Source organism: Melozone crissalis, unplaced genomic scaffold (assembly GCF_028551555.1).
Source record: "Melozone crissalis strain CALT ecotype California unplaced genomic scaffold, PUWL_Pcris_2 ptg000026l_1, whole genome shotgun sequence".
NCBI classification, from domain to species: Eukaryota; Metazoa; Chordata; class Aves; order Passeriformes; family Passerellidae; genus Melozone; species Melozone crissalis.
In genome coordinates, this window is record NW_026535804.1 from 10,509,431 (window position 1) to 10,527,863 (window position 18,433).

At 46.3% G+C, this 18,433-nt stretch overlaps 1 protein-coding gene across 1 annotated transcript in view; it reads right to left on the reverse strand.

Annotated features, from left to right (window-relative positions):
* Window positions 1-12,331, reverse strand: part of CACNG4 (calcium voltage-gated channel auxiliary subunit gamma 4) — a 41,956-nt gene extending 29,625 nt beyond the window's left edge. The window contains exon 1 of the mRNA XM_054278589.1: window positions 12,037-12,331. Within this exon, the coding sequence (XP_054134564.1) occupies window positions 12,037-12,259 (223 nt within the window). The 5' untranslated portion in view covers window positions 12,260-12,331. The remainder of the gene's footprint in view (window positions 1-12,036) is intronic.
* Between the last annotated feature and the right edge of the window lie 6,102 nt (window positions 12,332-18,433).

An 18,433-nucleotide genomic window follows, 5' to 3' on the forward strand; every position in this document is an offset into this window, starting at 1 on the left:
AGGCACCTCAAGGATCTGGATCTCCTGTGGATGGCTCTGTCCCCCACATGGAGTACAGAGCCAGGTACCCAAAGTGTGGGGTTGGGCAGGAGAAAAATGAGTTTTCTTCCTGCCTGCATAGCCAAGGACTCTGCCCTCTCTTGCAGAAATTAAGCTCAATCCTCAGGCAAGGCAGCAGCAAAATTCGGATGGTAAATCAAGATAAATCCTGGTTTTAATGGGGAGCAGAACCCAGAGAATTATTTAGCCATTTTACAAAAAGCCTAACATCCTCTTGGGATGAAATGGGAACACATGAGACCTCATAATTTATATATGTATTAACTTCCCACTGGTGAAATTAAAATGCAAAATAGTGTCTCTAAACAAAACTGTGAAGCTCTGTCCCTCGAGAGAGTTAAAAATGAAATGGGCAAAGCATCTCCCACAGGATCTATTCTTACCCTTGTAGGACTTTGGGCTGCATCATAGGTATTTTCTTTCTCACAGCCACAATGCTGAGCTCCAAGAAAGGATTTGTCTGTGCATTACAGTGAAGCCCAGCAATAATTACCCATTGTGCTCTGTGATGAGCCATCCCTTTGGTTCTTCAGTAACCCGTGCACCTGGACTTTAACTAAAACCAAATAATATGCACAGAAAACATTTTTATGTAAGAGGAGGTGAACATCACTAAAAATCAGAGAGCCTTTGTATGGCATGCCAAACTGCTGAAGCGAAAAAATGTCTTCAGTGAAAGGGCTCAGATGTGAGCATGTTTCAGTGCACAGCTCCAGGAAAAACTCTGATAATAAATGTGAGCTTGTTATCGTTGCTTTTCAGTGGGAAGTAAAGCCGGAAGCAGGGTCGTGCTGGCTAATTGAAGCTTACATTTCCATTCAAGCACTGCATTTTAATTATAAACTGGTGACACAAGTGTCACTTAGTTCCTACCCTGTTTTAAGTGTGCACACGTATAAAAAATATTTTCGGTTATTAATTTATTCTTGTGATCATATTCATTATCCTGCATTATGTCTACCAGGCACGTGTCTAATGACATGTTTGATACACGCTAATTCTGATGCCTCTTTTAATGCAGAGCTTACACAGACATTTTAGGCTGAGCACGGTGCCAGTTGGCCACCAAAACAGGTGCACATTAATGCTATAAAATCAGCATTAGGAGCTGTGTACCCATATTCTGGCCAGCTGCAAGCACTTGCCCAGCCCTCCCGGGGCACAGCACCCATGCCAGAAAATGGGATAACCTGTGGGAGTAGCTGCATCCAGGGCTGATGCCTGGAGATTCTGATGTTGAGGTCCTGCTGCCCAGCTGTGGCCCTGATCCTGGACCAGGGTCCAGCTCTGGCGTGCTGGCTCTTTGTGTGGCCAAAGCCCGGGGTTAATGCTTCAAATTCAGGTGGAAAATTTCTGGCCTGTTTTTCCTTCCCTATGGGGTTTTTGTGCTCTGCCCAAAGAACGTCTCCAGCTAGAACGCTGCCATTTATACACAGAAATTAAAATAAAATGAGCAAAAAGGTCACTGGGAAATGGCTACCAAGAGACACCAAGTAAGTCATTAAAAACTCAGAGCAGGAGCACAAGCGAAAACAAGGGAAATATCCCTAGAAAGCAAATTATGAAGGTAAACCTCTTTCAAAGGCATGGATGGAACAGGATAGCTGTGTTTTTCCCCTCTTAATTTGCTACCAAACTATAAAGCGGATTCTGTTTTAATAAGCACAACCATAGCGGGACACTGCAAATGAATTGTTCGGAGGGCTGTAATTAGAAGTGGTGCTGTGAACATCATTCCTAAATGCTGCATGGTTTATTTCAGGTCCTGCATCTTTAAGGATCCCAAAGCACCTCGGAACCGTCTGCGTTTGTCAGCGCTAAAGGCAAGGACAAGAGCACAGCAAAACGTGCAGAGCAAAGGAGAAAAGCTTCCCATCCTCTGGAGCAAACCACAGGATGTTTGACCTCACAGTCAGCAGGTATTGGCATAGTCTTGGATAAATATCTTTTGAAACACCCAAGTAACTTAAAAAAATGAAATTTGGCTGATTTTCAGTGCAATGCAAGCTTGGATAGAGGTTGGGAGCCTCACCCTTTGGAGAGTCTTCTCCCTGTCTTGGAGCATCCTTTGTTGACAGACAGAAATGTGTTTTCACAGTGGGCAGAGCTGGGGGGATGTGGACCAGCTCTGATCCAAACACAAGGTGGGAACATCCAAGCAGCTCCAAGCGTGAGCCAAGGAACTCAGCCCTTGCTACGTTCATTGGCTTGGGTTCAGTGTGTGCAGAGGGGCTTTGGACTGGGGCTGGCTGTGTCCTACTGCTCCATCTGGAAAGGGTCAGTCTGTCTGCAGACAGCACTCTGGTGACCCCCAAATCCCTGTCATGGCAAATAACTGAGCCCCTGCTGGCTGGCAGAAGGATGAAGGTAAGGACCCGACTGGTTTGGGTTAGCAGCTCGGTTGTGAGAAACATTTCCCAACTGTTACTGGGCTCCCAGATTTAATAATTGATGTTTTATCACGTTTAGGAAAGCACTGCTTGATACTGACATTTTCCAACAGCTCCCCTAATAAAACCCAGTTGAAATAGTCCTGAGCTCCATCTGTACAGAATAACCTGCCTTCAGCCAGGTGTACATCAGGTGGCAGAATGGGAACAGGGGATGTTAAATCTGGGAGGAAGCAGAGGCTGGGGCTCTCCCTCTGCAGGGAAATCAAATTCCTGAAGTTTGGGGAGTTCACAGCTGCCTGCAAATCTCATTCCCACACTCAGCAGAGGCATATCTGGAGTTTAACAATCCATTTTGGGTTATTGGCTTCATTGGCTCCAGTAACAGGGCTCTGTTCAGTGAATTTGAGGGATTCAACCCTGTTCACAATCCCCGTGGATGAAAATGTGATGTGACAATCCAACTTGCTGTTTCATCATCTGGCTAAAACCAATCCAACACACAAAGAAACCAAGTCTGGCGAGTTTTGCATTAAAATATATGCATTATGTAAAGGAGCATTGCTGTGGCTTACTTGAATTTAGAAAATCCACTGGACAAAGATGATTAAAGCCCACTACTGCCATTAGTGAGTCATGCACGGAGGAGTATCACAAACTTTCATATCTGGTACCTTTGAAAGCTCAGCCTAAATAGTCACAAGGCCTTCCAGCATTGAGAGTTCGTTATTTCATTTGCTTGCAGGCAGCTGAATGCTGGGGGCTGAACTCTAAAATACCCCAACAGCACAACAATTCTCCCAACACAATCATCCAGTGCCTTGCTATCAGCTATCTCTGATAGCCAGTGAGCTGTGAGATAGGTGTGCACAGCCCTGATAGGTATTTGCTATAAGTTACAGTTTAGATTTGATTACATTTAGGCAATGTTCCTGTGGCAAGATCCTATTTCAAGTCATAATTGCGACATGCCATGGTTCCTTTTTAATGCCTTGCAGCACCAAGAGATAAACTGTGCCTCTGGGATGCAAGGAAGACAATAACAACCCCAGTGTTATTGAAGGCTATATATTTGGACAGGACAAAACATCCAGTCATCCATATTCGACACAAAACTGCATCATTTAAAAAGTATAAATGGGAGACAACTGATCTGAAACCCCGGTAGAGAATTGGCAGTGACTTAAAAATGGTTATTAACTTAATCTGAAAAAAAAAACCCTGGCAGCTAAACAAGGGTGCTAATTCCTGCCTGAGCTGGGTCCCTCTCCCACTCGAGCAGGGGATGTTCAGTGCTTCTGAATATCTCAGAAACATTTGGCATTATCAAGCTAACAGGACTGGCTAAGTGAGAAACATTCAAAGGGCACAACTAAGTGGCACAATTCCAAAACAGCAATTAAAAGGCGGAATGCTTGAAAAAGAACAATAAAAGAGGTTAATTTGTATCAAGGCTTGGCAATTGGTACAGGAAATACTGTAATTCCATAACGTGCTCTCCCTTCACCCATCTCTTCATACCACGACTGTGTGTGTTTATAATCTATCATTCCTTCATGGATTACATTTGACAAGAAATGACTCAATTCTATTGAAGATGAATTTACAGGGTTATTTGTTAAGTAGGCAGGAGCCTGGATAAACCCTGGGAAATGAGTAAAACAGGTAGAGAAAAAGAGAACCCAGACTATACCTTTGGACAAGTAAGTGATTACACATTTTTCATCGGCAGGATGGCACAGAGATGGTCAAGAGTTAAGAAGATAAATTAAAAAATCTTAATTTTTAACCTAGGGCAGTCCATCTAGAGAAGGACTCATGCACTGTCATCGAGGAGCTAATTTCAAAGGTATCTCTTCAGCAGAAGGAAGGTTACAGCATTTGGCAAGGGGAGGAAAAAAGAGGAAGAGAACAAAGATGTTGAGATGACAGGCTGCCATGGGAAGGAGGGGAAAGAGGGGCTGGACTATCTGCCAGGCTAAATCAAGAACTGCTCCAATGCTCCCACTGCATTTGACTCCCAGCATGCAACAACTGGCAAAAATGCCCCCAGATCTGAAGGGAAATCTAGCAAAGTCTGTCTAGGCTGGGCTATCCATCCTGCAGGCAGCTTGCCCGGAGGCTTGCTATTTTGAGATAGTAGAGAGGCTGCTTGTCATTAATATTATGATAAATCTCAATATAGAAAGAAAGCCTCAAATGTTGCTGTGGTCCCCAGCACCTCGGTGTGCCCCTCAAAAGAGCCACAACCACACTGAAAGAAAAAATATGAGCTGAAGCTCAGGACAAAGCCACCTTCTGTGTTAAAATGTTGAAGATCAAACGAACTGATGTACTTCAGGAGTGGAGACAAATAACTAAGGGAAAGAACTATCTGGGAGTAGAAGAGGGAGGACAAAATATCTGGCAATTTAACTGATCAAAACCCACTGAAAAAGTGAGAGGCTTCAGAACAAGGCAGAAAAAACCATGAAGTCATGCCCAGCACTGGTGTTCTCTGCTGCAAACACCCTTTTGTTCTGAAGTCATAAACGCGTATCAGCCTCTCAGACATATGGGCAGTTGTGCATTTATCCTGTTTATTTTACTACTCCTGTACATCCTGCCTTGCCATCTGTTGGGAAGAATTTGGATGCTGAACCATAAGTCTGAGACATAATAAATACCAGTAAACAGAAATCTAAAACGAAGATAAGCACCAAGTAACGTTTGGAAGCAGGACCAGTTTTTCAGTTTGATAGTTTGATTTATTTCCTGAGATGAGTTTTGGCTCAGAAAAGAAGGACCAGCAGGAAAAGGTCCAATTGAAGGGACAAATCTGCGATCCCTTCTCTTATATTGGCTTCACATTGGCATAACTCCACTGCCTTCCTAGAAAGCAGTTAACTTTCTGTAGATGGAGAATCAGACTTAATCCTGTCCCTCAAGGAAGACATGTTTAAACACCAAATATTGCATGTATAAAACATAAGTTGCAAGCAGAACACTTCAAGCCCGGTGCAAGCCGCGTTCCTGAGCTGGGCAGCCCTCTCGCCGTGTCCCAGTTTCTCCACATCTTCCTTTCCATTTTATTATTAGAATGGGAGGGAAGTGGGTGGAAAGGAAGCACAGTTATCCCTCCTAGTCAGGGGCAGGAAGATAAAGCAACTGGCCCCAGATCAAGCAGGAAATCTACCAAAGCTCAGAGTCACAAGCCCATTATCATCATCCTCCTCCTCCTTCCTCTCCATTTTCAGTTTGGGGATACAGAAATTCCGCAGAAATTGCTGCTCTTTAGCATATAAACCACAGAGACACCAACTAAATATCTGGGAGCTGAGAGGTGTTAATAACAGACTTCAGATTACACTCAGTATCTAAGTACTCCTACCTCCTCAAAGGAATTAGAGATGAGATAAAAGCACTCGCTTCTCTTCCTAATATTTGTTCTCTTTTTGCTCTGTTTCTGCAAAAATACACAAGACTACAGGATGGAGACATCAGGTACACTCCCCTTCCCCTGAGTTTTTTTATGAGGTGTTTTGTACCTGGCAAGACTGACTGAAGCTACAGGTGGGACAGCACAACCTGAGCAGAGGTGACACTGTGTGACCCAGCAAATGGGACAGGGTGTACTAGAGGAATAATCCCTGTGCTGAAATTGCACAGGAGAAAAAAAACCCCATTTTTGTATTGACTTGTTTTACCAGTTTACACTGGTGAGGGTCAATAGAGCTTCCAGAAGGAAGGGCAAGCCCTGGAAGTATCTAAAAAGAGCAATAAAAGCCCATAAAGGTAACAGCTGCTGGACAAAGCCCAAAGACTGCATTACATCATTGTAAAGGTCCCCCACAAACCCCAAAATGAGTTACTATGGCTCTGACAGATCCTACCACAAATGCCATCTGTCAAGTCCTCAGAACAGGCAGTGTAACTATATACAGAATAAAACAGTGACTGCAGCACAACACAGCCACGAGGATCCTGTTTGTACAACCCAACGTCTCCTTGACTCTTCACAAAACATTTCTGAAACCTCCCCAGAACAATCCTGGAATGCAGGTGAGATTTAATATCCTCCACATTGCATCCTGCACAGCAGAAAAGAGCTTTACAGCTGGATTACAAATGTGCTTTCATTGGTTTGCAGCCTTGGGGGAGCATCACTAATGCACACAGAGTCTTTGGGATCTGAGTTTTGCACTGGGATATCTGAACATGCTGAGAGCCACAGAGGAAAAACCAAAACCTTCGTGTAGCCTGATAGCTCCCTACTGGCTATAATGTAGATCGAGTTCAAGAAAGCAAATTAATTCATTAAAGTGACATATATTCAGTCAATTAGCTTCAGATCCTTGTTTCATAGGGCAGGGAAGAATGGATGTTTTGTGACATCAATAAGATCATTTGAGAGCTTCTGTATAAATGTTCAAAGAAGTGCATTGAGAAGACACATGCTTTTTTTTTTTTTCATTTGAGAATAGATAATACCTTAACCCATCTTCTGCTGGCAGATCTTCCAGCACCAAATTTTCAGTATTTTAAAGTATTTTATACAATGGACAATATTTCTAAGGGATTGAACTCTGTGTCCATAAAGACAGCTCCAAATTCAGAAACGCTAACAAATTGAATGCTCCTGAAAAAAAAGAAAAAATTAAACTAAAATGGGTGTTAAAAAAAAATCACTCCATCAGTTGCCAGCAAAACTGCTCTGCTTCAGCCAGGGCAGCAAAGCTGACACTGGAGTGCTAAGAATTGCTCTTAAAAGCAGTGAGTAAAGCACATGGACCTTCTCAAGAGCGTGTGTTTTACCAAGGCAACGGAGATGATGAGCAGGATGTATGGAATTAAAGGATGTAAACATGGTCTGCATCTAGCAGAGTCCTTCACTGATGGGTTTATGTTTGTGATGGAAGATTCGTGGGTGAAAGCTCCCTCTTCAGGAGGGCAATAATACCTATATATTGTCCTAGAAACAGGCTGCAGCATCACAAAATAAGTTTTTCAGAGCAGAGACACCCATTTGGGTGTTCTCCATTTGTGATCACTTTTCTTTCACAGTGTGAGCACAGGCTCATGTGCGTGCACAGAGAGAAGAGCAACCACCACTTAACGTGCCTGTGGACACAACCTCCAAGGCAGGTCATGTCTGATCTTAGAGGGATTTAACATTTGCTCCACACCAAATAACACTTTGGCCACAGCATTGGAATAAAAACTCTGCATTGTATTCAGTTCATTACAAACAGTGGTGGTGCTGGAGCTTCTTAGCTGTGCTTGGAGAATACTAAGGAATATTCATTCCTTTCGGATGAGCCATGAATTTGCAGTATTGATGGACAGCAGCCTGCCTTTATTTGCTTGCCTCAAACATTGGTATAAGCATTTTTATTTTGTTTTCGGGAGTATCCATGGAAGCGGCGCATGCGGGTGCCACAATGTTTGTGTGCATTCATCCAGGGTGGAAGACTTGCAAATAATTGTGCAAATGTGCATTTGTGCAAGTTTTCAAAACCATAAATGATTTACTCGATCCTTCCTCCCCATTATAAATGTTCCAGGAAGGACACGTGGGCCCACGTGAACTAAATAGCCAATTGCACCACTTGAAAAGTAAATGGCAAACAGGGAATACTAAAAGCAGTAGACACAATGGGTTCAAAGAGATTCATGTGCTGAAGTGTTTAATAAAATACTCTTTGAATAAATTTAAATTACAAGTACATTACTTGATTTCCTATCTTGATGTCACAGAGCCTGCAGAGCGCTCTATTGTGAGCTGTCCTATTAACTTCAGCACGATTGTTCACCAAGATAAGCAGTTTCAGTGGATAAAGTGGTGTTTTTAACATTGTTTTTTCCTAGGCAAATATTTTAATCAGATCCTCCTCGTGAGTAAGGCCGTGTGAAGCTGAGGAAGCTGCGCTGCACATTTCCCATAGGATCAGGGGCTGCTGGGCAGCCAGAGTGGTTCAATCTCCCTTTCTGGCCTTAGGCTGACCCCAGAATGGTCACTCACAGGACACAGCATCTGCTGGGTTTGCCAGACCCTGCTCTGCACCCAGGGACCCAGAGGTGCTGACAGCAACCACAGCTCGAGTGTGGACGTGGGACAGAACAGCAGGCACCCAAAATGGGGCTGGTTTACTCTTTTTGTGAATCTGTGGGCTGGGGTGCAGATCTCAGATTGATTGGCTGCATGGGGGGTCCATCAGAAATTCCCTAGTCTGGTGACATTTTAACTTCAGGCCACAGCTCTTGTGACTGTCTTGGGCCCAGAAAACCAAACCCCAGCTTTGCCATGGACCCTGGGCCACCCTCAGAGGCTCTGCCACTTCTGCTCCTCACATCCACGCCAGGAATTATTTCACTTTCCCACCAAAGGCAATTGCCTTGGATAAAACTCTCAAAAATCCACGCAGAAATGGCACAATCATTTAAAATCCACTCAATGAACCTCCTACCTCCACCTCTGACAAACATGCTAAAGGAACAAAATTGGGATTAGACAGGCAAGAGTTTGAGTGATGGATCATTAACGCTGCCTCTTGAGTGACTAAGCTCCATAGTAGTATCAACTACTAGTGCTGAAACATGATTTCATCCCTGCAGCTCCAAACAAAGATAATATGCTTGATCCCTAAGCTGTAGCACTCCAATTATGACGCCAATTTGTTGTAAAATATTGTTTCAAAGAAAAAAACAGGAAAACATCGAGGAGCACCTGATAATTGAATTATAAGGTTATCCTTTTACACCCTGCTTCAGCAATTTTGTTTGAAATCTTGGGACTTGGGCTACAGAACAGGTGATTGTTCATAATCCAGCATACAGGTTAATTGATAGAGCTGAGAAATACTTTACTGGGAAATTTCAATTGACCTGAAATTTGCTCAGCAAAATGCTTTATGTATGTCAAAAGCAATTTCAGAGGCTGTTAAAGGCATTTTCAGCTTCTGCACATTTGTGTCTCAGATTTGTCTTTTTGACATAAGAGTGAAATGGCAATAAAGACCATTAAAATAAATTAGAGGTTTTAACAATTATTTCTCCAAAACACCAGAAGATTTCTAAAAATGGGTTTGAAGCCAGACCATTTAAACACATATAAAAATCCATAACTGAAGCTATTTTCCTGCTATGTATCTCCTCAGAATTGCAATATTACCTTTAGATTACTAAAAGACTCTGCCACTTCAAATGAGCGAGGCTCTGAAATGGTCAAGGGAGTGTTGTTTTAAATCAGCTTCTAGAAATGGTTTTATTATTTTATAAAACAAAGGAATGGTTCCATGTTGAAATCCAAGTCCCATGGCATGGTTTAAAACATGAATAATTTACTGTATCTATAGATTTTATCTTACAAAACAGAACATACTGAAAAAGGAGGAGAGAATGTAGTCTTTGCTCCTCAGCTCTGTGAACAGATGACAGCTTTCTCAAATTGGGCATTCTTAGCACATATTTGACAACTTTAAAAATTGTAACTTTATAATTTGATTATGAGCATTTGAATTTTGAGCAGAACAGCTCCCTTGCTGTCGGATTGATGTGTCCCATGAAACGCCTTTTTATCCCCCAAACTGACGGGGGTTTGAGCTTCGCTGGCACACGGCTCCTGGGTGCAGCTGCTCAGAATGCCCTGGCGATGCCAGGAGGGCACCGCTGCTGCCCAGTGATGCAGCCAGGCTGGAGCTCGGCCCTGGTGCTGGGGCTGCCTCAACTCTGCCCATTCCCCACAGCTGCCCTGAGTGCTGCTCTCCTGGACAAAGTTCTGACCCAAGCCCAGGTGAAACCAAGGCAGAAATCCCACCAGTTTCAGTCAAAGCTGCACTTCACCTCTATGAGCGGTGTTACTGGGAGACCACACAGAAATTGTGTGGTCTGACATTGGGAAGCTCAGGGATTTTTCCCAGAGGTGACAGGTCCAGCCTGGCTGAACAAGCTCAGCAGCTCCTGCAAGATACAAACTTATTTTCCGTGAGAAACGGAGGCTGAAGACGCTTAGAACCAGCTCAGTGAAGATCACAAGATTCAGTTCAAGTGGAGGATGCTCAGCACCTCTCAAGCAAACTCAGGAGCTCTCAGATGCAAGCCCTCATTTTCCAGGTGCCATAAAAGCCCATGCTGAGTGTTAGATTTCCTTTAAGAGTCACAAAGCCAAATATTGCTATTACCCATAAACCTTCACATTTCAATAATTCTTTCTCTCTTTAGCATCTAAAAATATTTCCTTTTCCTACAGCTCCTCTGTGTATGCCTACTATTACTAGGTAGTAAATCTGGTATTTTAAGAGAAAAAATCATGTTACACTGTAGCCTTAAATCATTAGCTAGAGGAGAAGATGAGAACAGACGTGAGAATGAGGTGTTTTCTACCACGCCACAGTCTGTTCTGGGGAGAAGAAAAAAAACCACCTAAACACAGCTGCGACTCTGAAGCGGAGCTGGGCTGAGCCGTCTGTCAGTTGGAATGGAGCACAAAGCCGGGCGTGCGAAGTTCCCGTGTGCTGATGGATGAGGTGCGCTGCATCCCGCCCGCCCAGCGCATCCATCCCCGCGGGGAGCGGGCTCCGGTGCCCCCAGCCCCAGTGACAGCGCAGCTCGGCCAAGTCTCCATGGCCCCTGTGCCCCCCCCCTTCCCCACCCGCCCCTCCAGCAACACCGGGGCTCTGCCGGCCGCTCTGCTCTCACAGAGGATGGACCAGCAGGTGAGGGGCTTCAGAGCCGCCGTGGCCACCAGCCATGTCCCCCCTTCCTCCCCGGGGCTGTGCCGCTCTCCACGGCCGGAGCCCCGCGCTCTCGGCTGGCAGATGTGCCTTCCCAGCTGGGCTTTGGATCTGCGCTGCCAAATGCTCGCAGCACCCATGTGCTTCTTTGTCCCCGCAGTTACCGCCGCGCCTTCTCCACAACTCCATTTTCAGAGCGGGAGCCACATGTTCGGCCTCTGCGGGGAGCGGGGTGCTGCTGCCCAGCTCGGCCCCACAGCACCCATCCTTTTATTGTTCCCTCGCTTCAGCCCGACCCTGGGGCTGCATCGAGGAACCCCGAGCGAAGCACCTGAGCGGTGGCAGCACCCCCTCCGCCCGAGCTCCCGGTGCCTCTGTCTGAGGGCAGACTGGGAGGAACTGGAGTTCCCGCTGTCCTGCCCGAGAGCTGCGCTTGAGCTCCAAAGCTCCTCAAGCCAAAGTCCGGGGGGAGGGGGCAGAGGGGGGACCCAGCCCCGAAGCCTGCAGGGTTCAGGTGCGCCCCAAACCCCCGGCCCCGCCAGGAGCCCCCCAAAGCCCCGAAGCCCCGGCGATGGTCGCGGAGCGAGGTCGCCCCCCTGGGCAGCGCTCTCCTGGGCAGCGCTCCGCATCCCGCCGCCGGTTCCCATGGCAATGTCGGAGATGCCGGTTGCCACGGTAACGCCATCCTCCTCCTCGGCCGTGTCCGAGGCAGCGGCGCGGCTCCGGCCCCGGCCCCGGTTCCGGCGGGGCTCAGCCCGGCGGCTCCGGCTCCGGCTCCTGCCGGGCTCTGCCCGGGCGCTGCCCGGCGGCTCCGGGAGCGCAGCCGGGTTCCCCTGGGGAAGTTGCTCGCCCCCTCCCCGGCGCGGCCCCGGTACCTTCGAGGCAGCAGATCCTCCAGAGCCCCGAGTGCGTGAGATCGCCCCGCGCCCGCCGCGGCGGCCCCTGCGCCTCGTCCGTCGTGATGTTGGTGCCGTTGCAGATGTGGGCGCTGGAGTAGAGCCAGTAGTCGGTGCCGATGGCGATGGCCATGAGGCTGAAGGCTGCGAAGGCGCCCACCGTGGTCAGCAGCATCTGGACGCCACGGTCACACCACACCATGGTGCTTCATAGTCCCCGCACGGGCGCGGGGGGCCGCACGACACCGCCCGGCAGCCGCCGCGCCCGCGGGAGGCTCCGAGTCACGGGGCGGGGGGCGGGCCGGGCGGGGGGAGCCGCTGCCGCCGCCGCGGGGCCGGGCTCCGCCGCCGGCCGCGCCCCCGCGCACCGCCCCGGCCGCGCAGGCACCGGCCACGGCGGAGGGAGGGATGGAGAGAGGGAGGGAGGGGCGCCCCGGCCGCGGGCACCGGCGGCTCGGAGCCTCCCGACCCCCGACGTGACGCCGCCCCGCCGGGGAGAGCCCGGCCCCGGCCCCGGCCCCGGTGCGCGCCCGCCGAGCATCGCTCCGCTCCTTCGGTCTGAGCGGGCGCTGCCGCGGCTGACGGGTTCCAGCCCGGGAAGCGCTCGACGCCGGTTGGACGGAGCTCGGAGCTACCTGGGCTAATGGAAGGAAATGGGCTTTAAGGTCCCTTCCAACCCAAACCATTCTGTCATTCTGTGAAATTCACAGGTGTGCCTGGGAACCAGGTTGGCTTTCCACCCTGCAGCGTGCCAGGATCTGTCTGGAGAGCAGGGAGGTCTTGCCCACTCTAGAGGTGCAAAGCTCTGCACCTTCACTGCTCTTTCTTGGGTGGGTTCTGCACACCTTCCTTCTGCTGCATGGGCTGCCCTGGAAATCACCGTGGAAACGGTGCCAAACACAGTGGGGATGGGGTGTTGCAATTCCAGGATGCCCACATTGCCAGGGAGCTGCAGCAGAGCCATCAAGGGGTTTAGCCATGGTTTCCTCCTGCAGCCTCACTCTGCGATTAATTACCCGAGGAGGTTGTAGGCAAGTGTTTGGGTTGCTGGTTTGCTCCTGTTTGGAAGGGTGTGGAGACAATCCAGCACCTGAAAATATTTTCCCATGGAAAACCAAGGGGAGAAATATCTACACCATTTTTGTCGCGCTATCCTGTCTTCCACCCCTCACTCTCATCACCGCGAGTTGACAAGTCGGTCCTGCCTCCACCTCATGCAAGTGACAAGCCAGATGAATGGGAAGGCTTCCTGATCAGCTAATGCATTTGTGTGGAGGGAACGTGGCAGCACACCAGTTTTATGTATATGAATTAGGGAGTGGGAGGACAAGAGCTACAAACCTCGAGAAATACAGTGCTCTTGCCGAGCAGTGCGTGGATGGCTGCAGGTGCTTGTGTGACTCCAATGCTCAGCATACCAACGCAGGGAGGCTTTTCAGCTGCTCGTCCATTTCAGGAAAAAAAAACCCTGGGAGAACAAAAAGCAAATACAAATTAAAAGCTGGTCTTTATTTCGCAGAGACCTGGGTGAATTGCTCAGACATGAAGCCTATAAACATAGAACAGCTCCAAAGTCAGATGCTTGGTTTAAAAATGTAAATTATGCTTTTCTTTTCAGTTGTGGTTTGTAGGTGTATCAGTGCCTTTGCAAAAAATCACCTTCTAAATGAATGTCTCCATTAGGGATGGAAGAATGAAATCAGGTAAACTCAAAAGCAGAGTGAAACCTCGTTCTGAAAAACTGGATTGAGCATTTAAGTTTAATGAGGTTCAACAAACTTCTCATTTGAAATATATGTTTGTACCTCTGGGCTTTGGGGGTTTGGACAGAGTGGGGAAATGAGATACTGAAACAGCAGCAGAGAGGCTATTTCCATAGCTTTATAAACCTATTGAGCTTTAATTAATATTATTTATTTGTATTACAGTACTGCTGGGAGAGACACTTATGGCTGGGCAGAGGGAGGGGATGAGCTGTACCCAGAGCAGGGATGGCACTGAAATGTCCTCCCTGAGCACTCCCAGCCCAGACATGCCACAGGACACAGGTGGCTGTCCTGGTGGGCTCCCAGCAGCCTCCACCAGCAGAAAGGGGACACACAGCACCAGGGCTTCCACAGGCTCAGCCCTGCAGCAATGCTCCTATTGACTGGGCAAAGCAACAGCACATTAACAGCATTTATTAATAAATATCTTGCTCCTCTTCCTCCCCCTCCCATTTTTGCAAAGAAGACATCTGTTTCTGTTTCTCCTGCCCTGAGAGAAATAACTCGGGCTCCTGAAGGGTTACAGAGCGGCATCCAAGGCAGGCAATCATTTTCTGCCCAAGCTATCTTCTTTAGTTTAAAAATGTTCTCTATTCTTTTGAAATGCATGAAGTAGATTGTGGGAGAGCTAATATTATATTCCACTACAGAAAGCTGGTGGAGTATTTTACATTGATGTCTGGCTCTAGTGATTTTCTAAGGATTTTGAATTCATTAAATCCAACCATTGAATAATCTCCATTCGTGGCGGAAGGAAGGCAAAAGTGCTTACGCTCTTCAGCAGCACAGAAGCGTGTAGTCTTTTCTTAAACACCAAATCTCTCTGACCCACTGCATGCAGCACAGGTTGCCCACCGTGCCACCTTTGATTTGCAGGCTTTGCTTATGATACAGCCTTATAAAACTGCCATTGAATGTAGCAGCAGAGAGCCTTGGCAGGGTGTTTTGCACTGCAGTAGCCTCCTCTGTCCTCAATCAGAATTAAGATCCAATTGTTCCAAGCTCAGACCAGAGGCAGAAGCTCAGGACAATGAGAAGAGAAAGCCCCACAGCGTCTCCCTGTAATTCAGCACGACAACGTGCAAGGACAAGAGTCCAAACCCAGAAATAATTTTTACCCTGGAGAAACAGAATCTTGAAACAGAATTGTTTTGATTCCTTGACGTTGATGTTCAAAGCTTTAAATGAAATCTTGTGCCTGATCATTTTATTTCTGAACTGAATAACAGTTACTTTGGAGACAAAACTTTGGCTTTAACTGAATTCAGTGAGAGCTGTCACTAATAAAATCCTGCCCCAGAGACACCACTGATATCAGAAGAAAACTGCAAGATGTTACCATTTAGCATTACTGCTGCTAAGTGTCAAACATATTGAGTTTAACAGATTAGGCTTTGTTAGTTTTTTTTAAATCTATCATCTAGAAAAATAACACTAGCATTTCACTGAAAGAAACTTTTGGAAATTCGAGAACTCGAGAGAGTTCTTTCTCAGAATGAAAATAATCACTTCAATTAAATAGGGCTTTTGATGTAGATACAGTCTAACCATCATCAAAGCCTGGAACAGATATTTCATCCTCCCTTGTTCTTTCTCAGTTTCTAGCTCAGTGCATGTGAGAATGAACTTCAGCATCTAGGAATGTCCTAAAACATTAAGGACATCCATATAATTGGTTATTGTCATCTTCTGTGGGTCTTGGTGTCTTTCCTATCTAATTTGATGCTGATATTGGGGGAAAAAAATTCCTTAATAACCTCCTGCAGATTATGCTGTGTATGGAGAACTGGATGTTTCATCCATTTTGTACAGTGTTGGATAATCTCCTTTTATCCCCAGGGCAGCAGTGGGATTTGATTAAACCAGCAGCTCAGCAGAGCTTCCCATCTCCAGCCTGAGCACGGGACCTTGGGAGACCCTGGGAAGTGGCAGAGGGTGTCAGTGGGTCACAGGCATGTGTGAGAATGACAACCACTAAAATTGTTCCTGGAACTGTTATTTTCACGAACTTTGGATCAGATATTGCAGATTACTGTGATATCTACTGAACTACCTCAGGGCATCTTTGCAGAGCTGGATCCAAGTGATCAGTCTCATGTATTCTGCAGTGAAACAAAGGTTGGGCTCACTCATATTTAGTGGACCCCCAGACCCAGCTATTCCTTTTATCATAATTCATCATAAATTGCAAGGACATTGTGCCTTTCACCTCTGAGGACCCCACTCTGTGCAGAGGGCCTTTTTCTTGGCACACAAGTCACCAACACATTTCAGAGTGCTCACTCTAGGAAAGGTGAACTTGAGTTTAATTTGAGGCTTTATAAGGCTGGATTTCTTTTTTAGTTCTTTCAAAGAGCATCTGGAGTGAGGGCAAGGAGTTTCAGATTGTCCTTCAGAGCTGAACAAATGGTCATCTTAAAGGAAAAATATTGTCATTCCTTGACACTTTAGGGACAACAGCTTGGCCTAGATTCTATTATTCCTTTTAATATATTAAATATTCCTTGGCTTAGTCATGGGAAGCAAAGCAACACAACTGCTTTCTAATAAATAAAATGTGCTCAGAAGCAACTCTGAAGCTTTCCAGATAACTGCATTTTGAGTTTGCCAGGAAGCCAGATGCTGCTATTGGAAAAGAAGCTGCTATGGTTTGTCATCTGAGCCTAGAAATTGATACCCAAGAATGATATGATGAGGCAGACTCGATGACAGCACTGCTCTTTCTATAAATAATCTGAAGAAAACTTTTTTCATTAAAAAAATGTTTTTTGTTAGAGAATTGCACAGCAAACCAGAAAATTAAAAAGGATAGGCATGCTGTGTTTGAATAGGGCCAACAAAAGAACATGATATACACAATTTCTAGAAGAATATATAGCAGTTCTCACACATTTTACACTACATAGGCTCTATTTTTCCCAAAATACCAATAGTTATGAAACTCATTATCTTTTTGACAATGGAGAAATGGAATATTATTCCTTTACTGGCTTGATCATGTCAAATGTCAAAGCAAATTATGAATGCTTGTCCTTCAAACACTCAGCCCTCCTGGTAAGATATTTAATATCAATAGCATTCACATCCAGCTGCAGAATGAACTAATACTGCCCACATCTCACAGACCTAAAGTTCACTGTGCCTGTTGCCTGCCATGCAGTTCCATGTCTCAAGTCCTACCTCTAGCTCCTGTCCTAAGCATGGGGAAATTCATTGCAGTGCCAAATGGCACATTAAAAATTGCCTGGAGAAGGAGTTAAACCCATGAGCAGGGGTTATTTGTGAGTTTAAAGGGTTAAAAAGGGAAGGGGAGAAAGAGCAAGTGGTTAATAGGAGTTTTTGATTTTCATCATACTTCAAAAGCTTTGGAGAGGAGTGTCCTGATGAGAGGTTGTGGGAGTTTCTAGCACAAGAAACCTGCTAAGAGGCCAGTGAAAAAAATCACAATCTTGTCAGTGCTGGAGAAACAGATGTGCTGAGTGAGGGTTCACCCAGACAAGGCACTGCTGGAGCGAGCCGTGTTCATTCTCAGGGCAACATCCAGAGGGAAATACAAATTCTCCTTAGGAATTCAGTATAGTGATGGGGAGGGTGGAGAAAAGGAAAAATTCTGTGAGATTCTTTCATTCCCCCCATTATGAGCCTCCTCTAAGAAATAATTCTGCACCTGTTTGTGCTGTACAAACACACCCAGAGCTACGCCACACAACTCTGCATGAAATGCAGCCAGACTGGGAGGTGGGGTAGGGAATGGGATGTCCTGTTCCCAATGGAAAGGGAGTGGGATGTCCCAGTGATGGATGGCATTTCCAAGGGCTCTCCCTGAGCCCACAATGCCTGTGCTCATCCTGCCAGCACTCTTGGGCACCAGCTCCTCATCTCCCCACAAACAAAGCAACATTAGTCTCTTTAATGGCCTTTAGAAAATAAATTTATAAATCCTCTTTGGAGCAAATGCTCCCTGTCAGACCCAGGGGGAAGGTGCAGCAGCGTGGCTGGAGCTACAGGAGGGTAAAAAATGAGGCAATCTGGTGGAGAGCTCATTGAACAGCCCCAGAAGGGGCTGGAGAATCACCCTGGACAGCGAAAGGGAAATTGCTGCACTCAGGTTGCTTTTAAACCTGTAAAAAAAGGGGCTTCAATGGAAGCGTGTTAGGAGGAGGATTGAGCGAAACAGGTTTTTAGGATAAGTCTTAAATACTTAAATCAATCATGATAACTTGCTGCACTGAATTTATCTCCTAAGCTGCCTAAAGTAAATTCCTCAGATCTGTCTGAATAATTTGGAGCTGATAATGCAGCATTTGAGGAGGAAGGCTGTTGGCCACTGAAAGGATTTTCTCATTAGAATTTCAGCCGATTATTCACCAGAGAAATGGTCTTTCAGGAGCACACTCTAGAAGCTCCCTTGGAAAACTTTTATAAACACTCAGCCTGCTAAAAAATGAAATTGGAAGGTGAAATTACAGCTAGTTATTACTTCTGAGAGGTCAGGGATGGAACAAGCAGCCACTTGTTCCATCTACTCTTATCTACTCTTCCCTGTGCTCTGGGTTTTTTATTCTACACATGACCAGGAAATCCTTTTGGATCGTCTGGAACTGCAGCCT